The 19,892-nt window shown below is 36.9% G+C and overlaps 2 protein-coding genes across 3 annotated transcripts in view; one reads left to right on the forward strand and one right to left on the reverse strand.

Annotated features, from left to right (window-relative positions):
- LOC135226548 (neuronal acetylcholine receptor subunit alpha-10-like) overlaps positions 1–7,966 on the forward strand; it is a 57,669-nt gene extending 49,703 nt beyond the window's left edge. For both annotated transcript variants that reach the window (XM_064266204.1, XM_064266206.1), the window contains exons 9-10: positions 4,411–4,526; positions 4,964–7,966. In XM_064266204.1, coding sequence (XP_064122274.1) covers positions 4,411–4,526; positions 4,964–5,062 — 215 coding nt within the window. In that variant the 3' untranslated portion in view covers positions 5,063–7,966. The remainder of the gene's footprint in view (positions 1–4,410; positions 4,527–4,963) is intronic.
- A 2,003-nt stretch (positions 7,967–9,969) lies between these two features.
- On the reverse strand, positions 9,970–19,502 carry LOC135226249 (uncharacterized). Its single transcript, XM_064265689.1, has 2 exons — positions 19,370–19,502; positions 9,970–10,868 (listed from the first exon to the last, which is right to left on the reverse strand). Exons 1-2 carry the CDS (start codon positions 19,500–19,502, stop codon positions 9,970–9,972), a joined length of 1,032 nt encoding a protein of 343 aa, XP_064121759.1.
- Positions 19,503–19,892: the final 390 nt, after the last annotated feature.

A 19,892-nucleotide genomic window follows, 5' to 3' on the forward strand; every position in this document is an offset into this window, starting at 1 on the left:
CCCTAAAATTCTCATTTCCGTTTCCATCATTTCATATACCTAGAATCCTTATAGTAACGCACCTGAAAGTGATTACAGTTCAGTGAACAATGTGATTAAAGGGCAGCTAAAATACGGATTGCTGATTCAAGCCGAGTACCATAGGGGAGACCATGCTATTGCAGGTCCGTACCCAGAGTTTTTTTTTATGGGGGGGTCGTTTTTCAAAAAACTTAAACTTTTCTTATATAAATATCATTGCATACATAAGTATATACGAGATGAAGTACTTGAAATGTTATTCTAGCTATATTAAGAAGAAAAATTGGGTATGTGGTCTATGCGATTAGATGTTCAAAGTACTGACCTTGGTTAAAAGAAATTTACTTATAATGTTGAAAGTTTGCACTGGAATTCAAAAATATTTCTTCAGTGTTATTGATTGTTTCATTTATTACGTTAACAATAACATGCATATTACTTTATTTGTTGTTATGTTATATACTTTGACTTCACTAAAAACAATAATTATTTATTACTTTGTAAGTACAGTTCAATGAAAAGGATAGTTGCAGAAAATATGGAATTCCAGAATTTGTTTATTTTTTCTCGGGCGGGGGAGGGGGTGGGGTGCTCATTCAACCCCGACCCGACAACCCCCTCGGTACAGGACTGTATTATTTCCGAAATTCCTGCCTTGCCTCGTCTCCGTGTATATATATATCTCCGTGTGGAACTCAGATCCGCAAATGACTTGAACTCGGTACCACAGAGATAACTCCGATGTTTGTCAGGTCTCCCAGAATCTCATTTTCGACGCTTCTGTCTCGTCCGCTTTCCTCGGTTGCATTGAAACTGGCGAGGCACGTACCTACTGTGAATACAGAATTAAGCGGGAAAGCGATATCCGCGTCCCGGTCTTCATTAGAGATCGCTGCCTCTTCATTTAGGAGGCCGAATGAAAACTTGCTGTCGGCCTCATCGGTAATGTATAGACTGCCTTTGTCTCACTGTGACTTCCTGGCGCAACTTGCTTCCTGGGAATGTGCCTTATTGCTCTGTGGAGTTTATTTTATACGAAATTTCCTTTTCTCGGAAAACAGTGAAAACAGCTGAAACAGTATTAATCAAACGAAACTCAATTCGTCATTAATCTCCTGTCAAGGACGTGTTGATCAAGCAAAGAATATATATATATATATATATATATATATATATATATATATATATATATATATATTTATATATATACGTATATATATGTGTATATATATATGTGTATATATATATATATATATATATATATATATATATATATATGTATGTAGGTATATATATATATATATGTGTGTGTGAGTGTGTGTGTGTATACATAACTTGCAATTCAAAAATACTAAAATGACAATTTTTCTGAACACATTACTGTACATTGGAGTGGGAATATCATTTACCCAGGATTACTTATGCTACAAATAAAGAAAATGTACAAACTCGATAGCAGTAAATACAGTAATTAAAGGAAAAATCATTTCTGAAAGAGAAAAAGCCTCCCTTCGGATAACGGACGAACCATAATATTTGAGGAACAGGAAAAAGTTTTTATTTATGGATATGAATGCTGCCATGTTTTGTATCAAACAGCAGCATTCAATATGGGACTCCTATATTTTACGAACGAGGGTTCACAGCCAGTTACTCGCCCTGAGGACATTCGCTCTCATATTTATGAGCAGAGAGAGAGAGAGAGAGAGAGAGAGAGAGAGAGAGAGAGAGGGAGGGAGAGAGAGAGAGAGAGACAGAGAGAGAGAGACGAGAGAGAGACAGACGAGAGAGCCGAGACATAGAGGAGAGAGAGAGACAGAGAGACAGAGCGATTTAGTCTGTAATCTTCTGGATACTCAGAAATCATATGTGAAAGCACAAAGTTTTTTGAAAGATATTCCATGAATAATTAGTTATAGCTGCCTCAGTGGAATTTAAAAAAATTCTATTTTCTAATAAACCTAACTCTGTACTGGGAAAGTCATGGAATAATTGTCCAATATTCAGGAAGGTTTTAATTTTAATCAAACAAATAAGATAGCTCATTGTATAAGAACAGAAATGTATAATATGGCCGTTAACGGTTCGCTGCAGTTCAGTGTTTTCGCTCTTAGACTTGTCCATACATATATTTAACCACACACATATTATGTTATATTATGTTATATTATATTATATTATATTATATTCATACCTGTGTATATGTTATGTATATTGTAGAGCATTGTTATTGAAACCTAATTTTTTTAAGGAATTGGGGTTTACAAAACCAATACTTTTAGAGCTCAGTGGTCTCCAGAATCAAATTGTTAAAATTTCAATCATTTTCAGAACTTAAACTGAACAGACCTGTATCACCGAAGGTAGACTTTTCCCAAAACAAGCGAGCGTATTTTGGAAATCCCAAATGTCCCACAACTTTGAACTACCCATCCTCGTTCATATTTATGTCTCCAGAATCCAAATCATCTGTTGCTATTCATGAAACCAACCTTTGGTCATATATCTACCTAAATCATTATTGCATGACGTTTTGCGTAATCCTACTAAGAACCAGACGAACAAATAAACACAATTTGCCAAAATGAATAACCTAATTATCGGGGAAAATGATCAGTGTTTGTTTTAGTGGGAGATGTTTCTGGATATATATATATATATATATATATATATATATATATATATATATATATATATATGTGTGTGTGTGTGTGTGTGTGTGTGTGTGTGTGTATATAATATTTATATATATATATATATATATATATATATATATATATATATATATATATACACATATATATATGTGTGTGTGTGTGTAAGTATGTATGTATGCATATATATGTGTGTGTTTATAGCAAACTATCTAGCATAAAGGTATATTATATATATATATATATAATATATATATATATATGTGTGTGTGTGTGTGTGTGTGTGTGTGTGTGTGTGTGTGTGTGTGCTGTATAGAAAGTTTTGGTTTAAATTTTGCTCAAATGCAATAAATATATTGACCTAAATGTACATTTTAACAATGATGGATAAGTTAGGAACAAAAGACCAAATGTTATGAAAGATACATAACTATCATGTTCCACATATTTGGTAATTGGTATTCATTTTTACTGCATTATTTTTTACAACAAATAAAACTATTCGGACTAACTGATGTAATCAGCCGATTATTCATTTACATCTTCTCAAGCAAACTACATAACTGCAGAGTTGTAGAAATTAGATCCCAAGACTGGAAATTGCTTCAAAGCTTATGCATTCTCTGTCTTTCTGTCTTCCCAAATATATATATATATATATATATATATATATATATATATATATATATATAATTGGATGCATGTATGAGTGTGTTTGTGCCACATGCACTTTTAAATGCATTGAGCAATTTTAACCAAACTTGGTATACATATATAACTTAGCATCCGGGAAAGAATACTGTGCAGGTGAGACATCACTGGCACCAAAGGGGGTGTTGTGGGGGGTGGGTAACTGAAAACGGCAGATATAACTGTCTAATCCATTGATTTTGAGGTTGCTGAGATGAATAGTGACACTCCTGAGGCCCTTCAAGTGCAGGTTCAGCCCTAATAGGGAAGGGGGGTGAAAAGGGGTGGGAAGAGCTGACATGTAAAAGTAACCGAAAACAACAGATATTAGTGTCTAAGCCTTAGTTCTCAAGGTCACTGAGATGAACAGTGACATCTTTTAAGTCCAAATTTAGCCCTGATAGAAAAGGGGGTTGAGAAGGGGTTGGGAAGGTGATGACATGTAAAAATACCCAAACACTACATATATTAGTGTCTAATCCATAGCTTTTGGGGTCGCTGAGATGAATAGTGACACTTCCCATGCCATTCAAGTCCAAGTTCAGCCCTGATAGGAAGGGGGCCTGAGAACGGTTAAAAAATAAAATGTCAAAAATTATGTATATTAGTATCTGACCCAGTTTTTGAGATTGCTGGAATGAACAAAGACACTCCTGGTGCCCTTCAAGTCCAAGTTCAGCCCTAATAGAAATACGGATGAGAAGTGGTGAAATAAAAAATTTCAAAAACGCCAGGCAATGCAACTGAAGCAGCTATCTTAACAGGAAAGGGAGAGAGAGAGAGAGAGAGAGAGAGAGAGAGAGTTTACCTGTTGTCATTCTGAGTTATCCCGGGCAGCACCGGGCTGGTCAGCTAGTATGTATGTATATATAATATACATATACATATGTGTGTGTGTATGTAAACCTTAAGGTAATTCTGGTTATGGGCTTATATCATTGAAAACATCGAATATTAATGTCACATCTATAACCCTGTTTTTCCAGTCAAGACACTAATCATGCTGAACTTGTAAACAGACGAGCCTCTTGTTCTGTGTTGGCAGACTTCGAGTACCAGTTCCTGAGGGTCCTGAACAAAGTGTACCAGACGATAGAGAAGAACGAGATGCGGCTGGGAGAACACGACAGGAAGGAGGCGACTCGCGTTGAATGGCAACAGGTAAAGTCTTATCTGTCAGGGATGTGGAACGTGATCATTGGGGTATTAGTCGCAAAACCTTTTCAGCTGTTCCTGGTTCCTGCTAAATAGTAGTATTTACTTTCCTCCTGTAAACCCCTCTGACTACAAAAGAGGCGGGCTCAGATGTTACCTCTCTTGTTTGTTGTTCTTAACTTAGCATGGGGCTGCTATTTTCTTCAATAACCCATGGGTGCATGGAACGCAACAGCCTACGGAGACCCTAATCGTTATGTATTTTGCTTCTCTTCCTAATAATATTACCAATGATATGTTTGATATTTTCCATCACTTTCCCTCCCTTATACTTCATATCCGTAGGTATATTACAATGATGTTTCCTGTCAAGGAATTGTGATCATTCATCCGCAGTCATGAAGAATCATAAGAACTTGACTGTCGTTTCTTCTTACCGACAGGTGGCGTTGGTGTGCGACAGGTTCCTGTTGGGCTGCTTCTTGCTCTCGACGACAATAGCGACCACAACAATCCTTTTTTCGTCGCCTCACGGACCATGACGTCACTTCTCTGCCGTTTTTGGCGACGCGAACGGTACCAGTGTCCATTCCGAATGACTGAACCGGTTGGCCATGATGCCCAAAGGTGTCCGATTCCCATCTCTTTATTCATGACCATTAGATCCATCTTCACCATAGCTTGGTTCCACCATCAAAACTCACCCTGTCAAATCGTGTACGTCCTCGAGTGAGAATATTTCGATGCCGTCGAAACTTCAGTAGAATTTTGATCAAATCAAGGATCATTCAGCACCGGAATTCTCACTGTGCAGATTATTCTTCTCGTGTCTAACCAGCCATCGAGTTTTCCCTTTGTTAGACACTCTCTTCCCCACTGCGTGACGGTGAGTAGACGATGCTCAGCTTCTCGTCAGCCTTAGAAAGAATATACGTAAAAAAGATAGTGCTGTTTGAGACTCATTCTTGAACAGAGGGGAGTTCTCATCTGTATTTCGTGTCACTGTTGTCCCAGTTCTCTCGAGGAGAAGTTGTGTCTTCTAGATGTGGTCAGTCACGTTGTCACTGAAGCGAAGCGTCTTCTTTCTCAGATTTTGTAACTTTAGCCTCTGAGGATGAAATCGGTGCACCGCCATTCTCAAACAGAAATCAGTCTTAGCGTCTGGGGAACACAAAATGCAGATATCGAAGACATCGATGTCGAGTTTATATTGTTGAAGATGAACGGCAGTTTCGTATAACGAGAAAATACATTTTCTCTTGGTGAGTTTCCCAAGAGCCCCAGAGTAAAGCCAAACTGGAATACCGTGCAACTCAAAATCTGACACTTTTGTGAATTTTATATCATTTACTTTTTTCGTACTCGCACTGTTGCTTGCGCCACTGCCTCCCAGGCTTTGCTTTGATTCTGATAACAATCGTCATGAGTTTTCAAATCCAAAAGATATTCCTGAGGATTCATAACTTTTCTTTTTTGAGGGGCCCCGTGTTTGAGGAGAGAAAAGCTAATCAGATGGGTTTCACGTAAGCGTAGCCAGGCTAGGGATTGGGGTCATTTGCAACTGGTCCGTGCTCACTAGAAATCTTTTGCAAAGAGAAACCATTTAATTATGAAAACTGCAAAAGTAACGAAGACATTAGAGTATACAATTGCATGAGTATACATTACACCTTCTGCTATGAAGAACCGGCGGCTGACTTTCAGCAGAAGCGTTCGAGAAAGGATAGAGAGTCTGAGATGGTCTGCGGAGGATCCATTCATAATGACTTCTGTATAAGCATTCTAACGAGCCTTTCTTCATAATTGAATGATAATGAAATTTGTGTGAAAGCAAACCTACCCCTTAACCCCACCTCCATTACACATAATTTCTAACGGAAATCATTTTTATTTTCATTTATCCGTACGTGTATCGAAAGTTGTAAGAAGACGTGAAGATTATTATTATTATTATTATTATTATTATTATTATTATTATTATTATTATTATTATTATTATTATTATTATTATTATTATTTCGGTAGATGAAACTTATTCACAATGAACAAGCACATAGGGACCATTGACTTTAAATTCAAGCATCCAAAGACGGTTGGTTTCAACCTCCCACCGCAGACCCCACACTGCAGCAGTAACTGATCCTGATATAAAGCCAGTGATTTTCCACCGCCCTGGAGAGACGCGACCCCACGACATTTGAGTGGCAAGGAGGCTTTGAAGACGTTTAAATTTTTGCGTGAGGAAAGACAGAAAAAATAGCTCTCAAATGGCAGTTTTCGAAAGACTAGAATTTTGACTTTTAGTGAGTCACACATTCATGTATGTATACAGCACATATACTGGGATTATTAAACGGTGGAAAAATTGTCAGATTTTAGTATTGATGAAATGTGAAAAACAAAATGAACTGATAGGAAATTACTCATGAATCTAAGTCTCATCAAACGATTAATCATAAATTTGATCAAATATTTACTAATATAATCAAACAAAATGGGTATCCTGTACAGATTGTTCACACAATCGAAGATTTTAAAGTTAGGTTTAATTCACAAAAACAGATATCTTCAAATTTATGTTTGAATTGACATCGGAGACATAATCAGATATCCTTTAACTTTTAACGATGTCAGTGGCTGAAGGGTCCTTTGTTGGAATTCGATTTTCGTCAATGTGACATCAAAACTTGATGTTCGGATTAAGAGTTGCCTTCATATATTTCCTTCAGTGTGGAAGAAGCCATGAAAATGCTTTATCAAAAAACACACACACAGAGAAACCTATTGTAGGAATCATAAGTCTCAAGACTCCGGATAATATTTGATTGCAGACAGATAGACGAGAGTGGAAGGAGATATATGAAAACAATCTAATACTAATTCCAACGAAAGCTAAAACGATAACTTTGGGAAGCGGCAGAAAAGGTTCATACTTCGTCAAATTAAGTTCCAAAATAAAATAAAAAATCATCATGATGAAGTTCTCAGAATGATAGTCTTTGAAAACTCCTGCTCGACGCCATTTAAAACGAAGGCATTATTATTAAATAATAAAGAAAAACCATTCCTCTTTGCTAGGTGTAAGATGTCTTTCGTATATCCAGTAGACATTCATCTTAATTACCAAGCGACAGCGAGAATTTTCTCATACAAATTTCAGTTTACTTTTACAAACAACTGTGTGACTTTCTTTTACTGGTCATTTTGTCAAGAAGTAACGAAGGGGTCAATTAGGCCCCCGGTACTAAGGGCTTGATAACACATCCTTACCACCGAAATAGCAAACATTATTTAGACAAGAAGTGTAATGAAGCAGTAAGCAGTTACATGTGCTTCTTCACATCATGTGAAGTTTGCCATTATATCTTTTTTATACGTACAAGTATAATGTACATGTATAAATTCCCACTTTCAGATATACCCACACACTCACCCTTACACGCACAGTATACTATATATATATATATATATTATATATATATATATATATATATATATATATATATATATATATTTATATATATATATGTATATATTATATTTAATATATAATATATATATATTTATAATATATATATATATGTGTGTGTGTGTGTGTGTGCGTGAATGCACATATATATAAAATACATACATACACACACACACACACACACACACACCACACACACACATATATATATATATATATATATATAAATTGTATGTATGTGTTTGGAATACTGATCAGCCCTTATCTTTCTATGTAAAACTGCATCCACATTGGCAATTAGACAGTCTTGGCCAAGACTACTAATAATTTGGGCACTCATGTTCAACCGCCATCATCAATTGTACATATCATTATTCTTACTTGTCAAATTTCAATAAATGTGTACATGTGCTTACTTTTCATTTCCCTCAAAATGCTTGAGACGAATGTTATTGGTCTCTAATATTATCTGAATATTTTATGTCATTACTATTACTATTGTGATAATGATATATTTCATTATTTAGGTAATATATATATATTATATATAGTATATATATATATATTATATTATCTAAATAATATATATATGATATATATATATTGGATTGTTGTTGTACAGGAAATCGTTTTTAACTAAGAAAGCTCTGTTAGTACTGTAGTATTTTCGTAATGATTATTCAGTGTTTCCGGCTCAGAATAGATATCTGCCAAGAGGCTTTCCTCAATCTGCTGCTCTCCTACCGATTGTGAGAGCTTTGACCTTTCGCCACAGGGACTTTGTGGAGTTTAGTTAGCCCCTCGGAGAAATGATTCCGTTTTCTACACACGGGTTATTATTACTATACCTGCCACACGCTAAGTTGGCGGTGATGGTCCGCCCACTTCGTTAATTCGAGTCCTTTCTTGTATATTCACAGAAAATAGTATGATATGATAGAATCCTCTTTCTATTACCTTATTAAGTGTTAATCATTGAAGAACTAGAGTTAGAAATATTTTCATATCATTAACATGCTATTCGGAGTAGGGAAACCAGAAGTTTTATAAATTACAGGAAATCGAAGCCAAAGATAAAAACTTTTGTCGAATGTAAGCAATGCTTTATTTCGGAGCATTATGTTATATATGGATTTAATAAATCAAACAATACAATCCAAGTTTCATGATAACTTATATGCTGTCGATTGCATACCTTTGAATATGCCGTATAATTATATGAAACATAAAACACCACGAAATATGCCTGTTGGAAGTAGGGAGGAGGTGTATTGAGAGAAACAGCCGCTCAGCGATCACCTGATTTTGACAGCTTGCTCACCGTAGACAACTCGACTGATTAAGTCAGCGTTGCCATTTCTATAATTTGCTACTTCTGATAATTAATTTATGAAATCTACGGCAAATTTCGAGCGCCGGAATAATTTGCTATTTCTACAGAAACTCGTAGAAATTGAGAGAGAGAGAGAGAGAGAGAGAGAGAGAGAGAGAGAGAGAGAGAGAGAGAGAGCTTGACCCTCATCCCCCACCCATTATATTTTGCTACTGATACCTTGAAGTTTCACTGCGTTATAACCTGGACTAACAAACTTTTAAGAATGGAAATTTGCTTCAAATATATGTAAACATGCTTAGGTAGAATAAACATACGTCTTGATACATTAAACATTTAATTGATTCAACAAAAGAAAATACATTAATCAATCATTGGATAGGCTACATCAAACAATAACTTGAAATAACAAAATCATTCATCATCGCTTTCCGACTCCTCACTGTCATTGGTGATGTTTATAATCAATTTCTCAGTTAGATGGTCACGTGCTATATCCCTTTTCCTATAAATATCGTACATGACTTCCAGTCCTCTGCTGTTACTCTGTCTATTGCACGTTTAGTTATACGTTCAACATTTGTCAAAGTCTGATTGGGATTTGAATTGCATTTCTTAACCTCATTTTTTACTTGTGCCCAAATCAATTATATCGGGTTGAACTCGCAGTGATAAGGAGGAAGTCTGAGTACCTCATGTCCAGCATCTCTAGAGATTTTGTCAATTTCATACTCCTGGAGGTACTTGCGCTGCTTTACCACATCTAGAAGTTCGGTTTTGGTATAGGAAGGGTCATGAGCTATATTGTGGTTAGTTAACCAGGAGACAATATCCGATTTCCTTGAACTGCTGACAGGTGCTTTGTTCAATATTTTTGAATGATATGAAGCATTATCTAAGACAATGAGCGACCTAGCGGGAATGGTTACCAGTAGCTGTGTTTGAAACCATGATAGGAAGCATGTATGATTCATACTATCATGGTAATCACCCTTATTACTATTTTTCGATCGGAAAAATAGCAATCCTCCTGGTACGAATCCATATTCTCCACCAGCATGCACTATGATAAATATAGCTCCTTTACCCGTTTTCACTCGTGGACCAACAATTCCATCGGGTAGAGTCCACCATTTGTCCACACACTCATTTTGATTTACCCATGTCTCATCCAGATATATTTCCGGTCTTGGAGAATCGGATTTTCGGTTTTCATCAATATGCCTTAGATATTTATTTCTGCCAAGAACAATATCGTTCCTTTCCATCAAGACCTCCCTACCGCTTTCAACTTTCTTATAACGAAAGCCGAGTTCCTTAACAAGTTTGAGAAGGGACATATAAACACCAGGGAAATTCAGAGGTGGCTTCTTCACCTTATCCAGCAGTTTTTCTATTGTTGGAATTTCACCTCTTCCATAGAAAGCCATTATCTCCCGACGTACACAGTCCTTATCAAAATCATCTAAGGCTCCCATTACTGGTGACTTTCTTGACCTAGAGGTGGAGAGTGCATCTCCCCACGCTTGTGTTGCTGCTTTATCCGCTAAATGGAACGAAGAGATATTCCTGTTGCAGCAGCAGTCCTCTTTACGATATCATCTTCGCCTTCCTTATCATATTGCTCACGAAGATAATTGCAGACCTTAATCACGACGATTCTTGTCTGGCTCTTTTCCGTCCCATACGTTTTGTGTTTTTTAAGCAATCCTCCATTATTATAGTTACTCATTTATACTTCAGTGTATGTATAGTATATCGCTGAATGGTTACTGAGCTGAGAGCTGTTTCTCTTTTTTTCATTGTTAGCTCGGTTAACAACTGCGTTTGAAATTCCCGCCAATTACAGTAACTGGCTATTTTAGTGATCATTCTGCCTCCCTAGATAAGGCGCATGTTTTCTAACCATTAAGTATGTTATTTGGACACGTGGACTACTATATTCATACTATATAGCATCTCCGTATTTAAATGACCTTTACAATATACATGATTATGACCAATTTCTTATATATTTACGGGATATTGAAGATAAATGAATCAGAGTGCATTCGAAATCGTGTAAAATCCTTGACTTTGACTATTTGAGTTATACTTTAGTGATAGTTTTCTCAAAGTTCTCAAACGTTTTCATCATTTACCATACATTTTCATTTTCTTTAAGGAGTATAATTAACTTCTACAATAAAAACAACCTGAATTAGTAATTGCAAGCGCCTTCAACACACTCAAATGAATAGCCACACGAATAGTTGCTGTAATCCAATTACCACCTTCGCTTAGCAAGGGGCGGGGCATCACCGCCAACTTAGCGTGTGGCATTTTTTGTTTTTTTTTTTATAGTGGACTCGGCACCGATATCTACTTTCGTATATAAAAAAAATAAATAAATAAAATGTCATCGTTCTTGGGTTTACAATGCGGCTATCATGTCAAAATCTGGATTCACTTTAGAACTAAGGCAATAGAGAGTTAATTTGGGGATTCAAACAACTCTCCTCTATGGCGTTGATGTGTGAATGTTGGCGGAGGGTAAAAGTGAGGAGAGAGACATAACAGTGTGGAAAAGACGTGGAAATGTTCGGTGAGGATGAGGCAAAAAGGACAGGGAAAACATGGACCCGTCAGTGGTTATTTCGTCATGAAAAGAAATAGGACAGAGTTGATCGCCAGCTCTTCCGCTCACTCCGTCGCTCGCACACTAAAGGTGGTTTTCATTAAATTTGTTGAGAAGGTTTTTAACGAAAAGAAATTTTAGCTTTTGTATAACAGTAGTATATCTGTCTATCTATCTATGTATAAAAATCTATATCTATTTATCTGTCTGTATATTAGTAAACTGCGAGTGAAGGTCTCGTTTCATTCAAGGGGGATGGTGACGTCGTTCATAACCTCATTTGAGTTTCTGTAAAAGGAAAAATATAGAGATGGCTTGTTGTCTGTCCGTCCGCCCTCAGATCTTAAAAACTAACGAGGTTACAGGGATGGAAATGTGTATGTTGACCATCCACCCTCCAATCATGAAGCATACCAAATTGCAGCCACCTAGCCGCCTTAGTAGCCGTGGCTGAAAGTTTCATGGGCCACCGCTGGAGTTTCATGGGCCGTGGCTGAGAGTTTTGTACAGCATTATACTCTGTACAGAAAACTCAATTGTGCCAAAGAAAACTCGGCACATTTTTCACTCGTTAAAGAGTAGAAAATGAATGAAAGGGAGAAACTTCGTGGATGGCGGATGTCGAAGTAAGGAGGAGTTTCCAAACGATCGGGTCCTTCGTATTTAGTCGAACGAACTGGCCTCGAGGTAGCGGCAACTTTATTACGAGGGAGTTCTCATTTTGCTCTTTGGTAACTTTCAGTCTCTTTCATCTGTATTGATGGTCCTGGTTACGTGATGTGCAATGAATCAACTTCGCTGTTCACGTAAAAAAAAAAAAAAAGTCCATACTCTAATTGAGTGCTAGGATGAGGAACAAACATTTCCCGAGTGTGCAGCAGAAAAGTCTCCGGCACCGAAGACGCCGTTCATCAAATATCGAAGTTTAATATCGGACACATTTCGTGTGAAGTTAATATACCTTGTATCTGGTAAACTCTGTCGAAGCAACTTGTTTGGGGGCGAAGTTTGGGCTCAGTTAATATATGAACTTTGGTGGATGGTATTGGTGGAAGAAAAAGATGAGGCATGCAGGTAGATAGGAAGAGTGACATACATACGTATACATACACATCTACTTTATATATATATATATATATATATATATATATATATATATATATATTATATACGTATATATATATATATATATATATATATATATATATATATATATATATATATTTATATATATTTGTGCGTGTGTGTGTGTGTGTGTGTGTGTGTAAAGATTAGATTAACCTTTGTTCATCGAGAGTGAAATGTGATTTAAAACCAACTGATTCACCAGTGAGTAATTATTACTGGTATTTTAGATACTTTTAATATAAGTAACTCTACTCAAGGATAAGAGCATTTATTGCCTGCTTTCAGTACCGTTAAATATTTTATTTAATCATCACATTCATCAGAGTTACTCAAAAGCCTGTGCACTTAGCAACGAAGCATTTATTACCTCCAATGGAAATAACATCACCGAAAACGAGGAGTCATTGGATGCATTGCTTGAATGTAACAGAACGTTCGCTAGATCATATTTTAATATCGTTCATTTGTATATTGATGAATATATTGCTATGCCTTCCCTCTTTCCTGTCATTTTCTCTTCCTACGCACAACGAGGTCAAACATGATACCGAAGAGTCAGTATAAAGTTATAAAGTTGCGGCGTCGTTTCCCAATACGTGCATAAATCACATTTCCTTATCATGTCTGCCTGTCCATTTCTCGGTTTTCATCTTGTCTTATTGATCGTTAGCCATTCGTTCAGTCATCCATGATTTATTCTTTCATCATTCTTTTCTCATATTTTGACTTCTTCGACACCCAATAATTGTCATTCATCCGGAAAAGACCACCAACGAATATTGTCACCATGATTCATGAGTCACCATGATTCACGATAGCCGATTTATGAGTTTAAACAGACGGTCAGGAACAACCCTGGCGTCGTTTCAGTGGTGAATGGTCGTCGGATTTCCATCACACCCACAAGAGGTTGATCAATCGGGGGATCACCAATGACTGTTGCCATCGTTTCATTAAGATTCCATCGCTACTTTCCTCGTAATCTAGCTAACGGAGAAACTGCCTTCATCGAAAATCCATTTACTACTAATCCTTCTAACGGGCACACAATTCGAATGAACAATAACCACACATTATTCATCTTGATAAAGTGGTATGAAAGTCTCTATCCCATAATCCTGCCACAGTTTTTTTTATTCAAATATGAATTCAGCTCTGTTCCATTACAACGTCTTTCGTTCTGTGCTTCTCTAACGATATTCTATGTTCGATATTGATCTCCAGAACGTCTCTACGAACCAAAATCGTATAATACCTTAATCATTACAATTGGTAGCAAAGAAATCTTTACTGCTCTCATTCCTAATCATTTTGAATATACTTCCGGAATAAAAAAAAAAAATAAAACTTAAAATCTCGAGAAAATGCATTAAGGATTGCTGAGAAAGTCTCCTTCCTTGGTGGAATGTGAACCCACGTTGGATAAGGAGAGCCCACCACGTTAGAGCCGTGAGCATGAGGAGAGTCGAGTGGTTTATTCTGTCCTTCATGTTTTCCACAGCTAGAATGCAAACTCTTCAACCTGCTTTAGGAGACTGGAGATATATTCTTTTAATGAAGAACCTGCTTAAAATACAAGAAACAATTAGGTTTAGATGGATCTAGTGCTTATGCTCATTTGTTACATGTGTTATCTTCATTTTTCAGGTGGCGCATAAGTTATTATGAAGCGACCTTGAATAACATGAACTTCACTACCAAAATTCTACTGAACTGAACCCCTGTATGTGAAAATTAATAAAACAATAAAAAATAAAAAAAATAAAAGAGTAAAACTCAATGCTTATAATTTCAATAAATAACAATCTGGAAATAAAGAAATATGTCAGTGTCGAAAAGAAAGAAAAAAAAGTTCTTAAGCCAAGAAAGGAATGTGTCCAAAAGTATCCTGAAGCTCAGGACCTCGAGCTCAGGACTTGGAAAGCCCGAAAAGGAAAGGCTTTAGCGTAGTTCAAGCTTCGAGGATAGACGTTACAAACGCAGCAAATAAATGCATGGTTTAGGAGGGGCAATGTTAATAATGATAATAATAATGATGAAAAATAATAATGGTGGCAAGTGTGGCATCAGTAAGAAAAATTTGAAGTAAACAACAAATATGATAAAAAAAAAACACACATCTTATCACCGCTGTGTGATATTCTGTTTGTGAGTGATGGCAGGGTATTAATTTGCCTAACACGGTGTCATCTATATTCTGTCAAGCCATTTCATCACGTCCTCTCTCGTCTTTGGAATCCATATACAATCCTGTAATTGAATATACAGAGCCGGTTGGGTTCAGTATTGTAACATGTATGCCATCGCTGTCACAAGACATTTGAGGAGGATTTAACAAAAGACGATGAAAGGGAGATGAACAGGAAGTTGGCCATTTTTAAGATAAAACTTCAATGACTTATTCTTAGACAAGATTATCACAGCGAACGCATAATTCCAAACCACCCGTTGTGTGTTGATGCACTCTGCCGGAAAGTTAGGGCATTTTGAAGTAGGTCCATACATATCAGTGTCATTATTGCGTATCAATTTAATACTCTTGGTGAACGGAATATTATTGGGTTCGCTGTGCTATTAGCTTGGGACGGTTCACTAAAACCGACAATTTTTTCTTTGTTTAGGGATGGGATTAAGGCTGGCATCAAGTCGTTACCTCGAAGCATGTCTCAGGACCCTTTATTATTTACTTTATTATTATATCTACTGGTTGGTAGAAAAATATTGGCACCACATTAATTTTTCATTATATACCTTGTTCCCATTCTGTCGTTCTCTTTTACATAATGTGTTTATGGTTTACCTAGAATTGATGTTACTTTCTACGCTAAGGATAGCCTTTTTACAGCGCTTGAAGTTCTATCTCATGATATCAAATTACTATACTCGGTTTTTTTCCATCTGCCCACCTGCCTGTGGTGTTTTCGTATGGTAACACTGCGTCCCCGGCTTTCAACAATAACAATATCCTATTTCGAATATTAACGGTGTAATTCGCATACATTAAATTATTAAAACACTTTTCAGTTGCAAATGTACACCCAGATATCTATGTATTTACCTAAAACTTACATATAGCGTAACTATCTAAAGCCCGGGACGCAGTATTACCATACGCAAACACCAGAGGCGGGTGGACAGATGAAAAAAACAGAGTATAGATATTGTCGAAAGGCCTCCGATCATATCACAGAGCTGATAGTTTTAAAGCTACTCCTCCCTCTGAGCGCACAGGCCGGCCATGACTGACAATGTACAAGCAATGGGGATATTGGTGCAGAATATAAATAAACTTTTATGAGAATATGCAACAAGGTGAGCGGTTTGGTGTAACAGTTGCTTTCATACAAGAGTGGTACGTATGGAAGGAATGGGGATAGAAATCATGGAAAGAAGAGATGCAGTTCTGGGAACGAGTGGCTGAACTCTACGGATACAACTTTGAAATTGAATGTTCTCTTTCAATAATTCTCAAAGATAAAATGTAGCTCATGCTTTTTTGTGCTCTTTGAGAAGGAGAATGAATGACTACCAAATGAGTAACTGCCTTTGTCGCTTCAATGTGGATACGTGTTTACACAATTCCAGTTCACTCCCACTTTCTAATATGTTGTCTGTCCCGAATGATTTATAGATTCCATTGTGTTCCACAAGAGTGTAGCAAATTTTTTTACTCTCATTAACATACCCTTATTTAGATGATTTTCGCAACTACTATGAGATTCAGAGCCTTTGTCCTGGTGTTTAGTCCGGAATAACTTTTTTTCTTTGCATTTGACAAAGATATCACTTAGCCATAGTATACTTTACATCCCTACCTAATTCTCGGCAACATTCTTTATTACTTATATTAGAAAAAAATATATTTACAAGGGTGAAATAAGGCAGCCGAAGCCAGTGGAGGAACACTCCAATGTATGGGTTCAAAGTTATACGTGACATAAACATATGACGTCCCGACTCCTCCCACAAGGTGATGACGACAAACAGCTGTCTCTGAAAATCTGAATGAATATTCGTACCTTGTCAATGCTTCAAAAATGGCGGCTATGATAAGTCATTGTCCCCGTGGTTTCGGGACAGTTTTTGTGATTCAACTTCTCATAATTCTTTTGAAGTGAGGAGGGCCGAGGCAAACCATACGTAAGCTTAAAACAGGTAAATGAATAATAGGGCCCTTTTTTGGGTAAGGAGTACACCCGAACATCTAAGGCTACCAAGTTTTCGTCATTTGTTGACTTCCATAAGGTACAGAAAGATAATTATATATGCTCTATTTGCTACAATGATCGTCACTGTCATATTAGGAATAATATCAAAGGAGTTATGACGAATGCCAAAGATTTCTTCACTTATTTAATTGATTTTTTATTATATAATTTTTCAATGGCGAAATAGTGATAGAAAGTAATTTCTCAGATTACTTGTGGAAAACCTCTTCTTCAAGAATTCTACCACTCGACCTCATGGCATAAATCCTATATACTACTACTACTACTACTACTACTACTACTAATACTACTACAGTGTAAGCAAGGAGCATTGGTTGTATTTCATTGTTGCCAGAGGTTGAGACTTTTTCACGAATAGCCAATTATCCATAGAGAAGGAGGCAAGTAAATGACGTCATAGTTACGTCATTATATCTTCGAAAGACATTCCTCTGAGTTTGCTGGCGATGTCCACAAGAAGTCAGTGTTACTCTTATAATTACCAGAATTATGCAACTTTCGTAATACAGAATACAGTCAAAAATTTGGCAGGTATGTAAGATACCCTGTGACAAAGTGTCATCTTTGTCAGGTACGTTGATAAAATTATATTCCGGAAAAACACCGGGATACTGGCTGTGAATCTCATAGTGAATGGTTTTCAAATCACTCCTAACCATTTTACGGCCGTTGTCGCAAAGGTTTTCTTGAATATCCTTTTATTCATCAGCTGTATCGTCTTGATATTTTAGTACAGCATGTTTTACACTCTCCGGTAATTTTGGGCAGTATAATGACGTACCCGAATTTATTGATTAAGACAGTTTAATCTTGAACTTGATCAATTTTCTGACATTCGTTGTAGATATCCGAACACCTGTCCTTGGGTCAGCTAAAGCGTTATGAATGAAGCCCCGCCCACTCGTTTCTCTCTGTCTCAAACTTATGATTTACATATCCAAATTAGTTTCCACATTATTTTGAGAGATTTTTATAACCTCATAGTTCATTTACAGTATACAGATACAGATGAGTGGACCGGCAGAAAATTAGAGGGCAGTAGTGTACTGGCTTTCAGGTAAGTTTATTTTGTCATCCGAGATGCGCAAACGTCTGAAGTCAGCCGTAGCTGCGAATATACGTCCATCCAACTGCCTCAGCTATGGCAAACTTGTTACGGTTTTGTCAACGTGGATGCTGCAATGCATTTGCATCACGGTTGTTCGCTGCTTAGAATGAGGAAAAGGTGGCCAGTAGGCTCAAAATTTCTCTGGAAAAACTAAGTGATAATCTCTTTAAGGGTTCCTTTTAACGTGCATGCAACGGAACCTGATTGAATGATTTTTAAATTTGGCGACTACCATGGGGAGATGAATGGCCAATTGTTCTTCCGATGGCTGACATCGCTACTTATACCATCGCTTCCTGAGCCATCGGTCCTGGTAATAGACAATGCGCTATATATACCGTCCCATGCTAACAGAGAACAACCATTGTCCCACATCTGCAATATCTCGCTCAGCGGTCTGGTAAAACTATTTTGATAACAATAATAATAATGATAATAATAGTTCATAAACTGTTGTATGGTTCATTATTGATTGATACGGTTCTCCTAGCCTTCTCGTGCTTCTTCTTAATTTTGATAGTTATCATCAGAATGTGCAAAAGCAAGAAAGAAAGTGAATTTGACAAATTGGTCGAGCTTTATGTTGAAACAGGTATAATGTTTACGTGCAGTATATTTAGTCCATATGTAGTTAATGCAATGAAGTGTATGGACATTAACTCTTTGTTCAGAGCTGTATATTTATCTATCAGCTATGACATTTGCAGTCTGCATCGTTAACAGAATCGATTCCAGCTCGTTAAACCAACAACCAGTCTCAATATCTTTCCAGGTACAGCATTTTTATGTAGGTACCTTTCATTATTCATATAAAAATTCTCCGTCGCCGCACAATCTAACATTAACTCGTCCATTTTTATCAAAGTGTCCAAGTGATGCTTCTTTGCATATTCTCCTTCTTCTTCTTCTTCTTTTGAGCCTTCACATCTCATTAACCTCCTCCTTAATCTTTAAAGATGTCTTACCTGCACGAGTTTCATCAGCTGTAAGAAGTGTGACGACATCGCCTTCGCCTTTGTGCTTCTCCTCGCACTTCCTTCCGTCACATCTTGCCGGTCTCCTACTTGGCCCACTTCGTTTTCGTCGTGTTCGTACCATCATCGTTTTCCTTCGCTGTCTTCTCGTATTCCGATAAATCCGAGTTGTATTTATTTTCTTCATTTCCATGTTCTGTTGCTATTGCATTATCTGCTTGCTTTATTTGTGCTGAAAATCCATTCTCCACATCTACTTCACAATGAGGGCATTTTCACTGAAAGGAAAATCAATGCACACTCCTCTGCTTCCGTTCATCCATTATCGTCTGCTGCTTGAGACCCTTTTGTCTCTAGAGGTCCTTGGAGTTTCTGAGCTTTGAGTAGGACTCAGGGAATTGTCTACGTTATCGTGTAACCTTCCAACTGCGAAATCAACTTCAGTGACGACTGAATAATGTAACTGTCAATGTTCGTGGTGTCCTTGGCTGTATAATCACTTATTTTGACTGAC

The sequence above is a fragment of the Macrobrachium nipponense genome, chromosome 14, assembly GCF_015104395.2.
Source record: "Macrobrachium nipponense isolate FS-2020 chromosome 14, ASM1510439v2, whole genome shotgun sequence".
Classification (NCBI taxonomy): Eukaryota; Metazoa; Arthropoda; class Malacostraca; order Decapoda; family Palaemonidae; genus Macrobrachium; species Macrobrachium nipponense.

Bases quoted from the DNA above. Each gene is read 5' to 3' on its own strand.
- LOC135226249 (XM_064265689.1), bottom strand. From the start codon at position 19,502: ATGGTACGAACACGACGAAAACGAAGTGGGCCAAGTAGGAGACCGGCA. The intron at 10,869-19,369 runs GTAAGACATCTT...CGTTCCATTTAG, and splicing joins AGCTGATGAAACTCGTGCAG to CGGATAAAGCAGCAACACAA.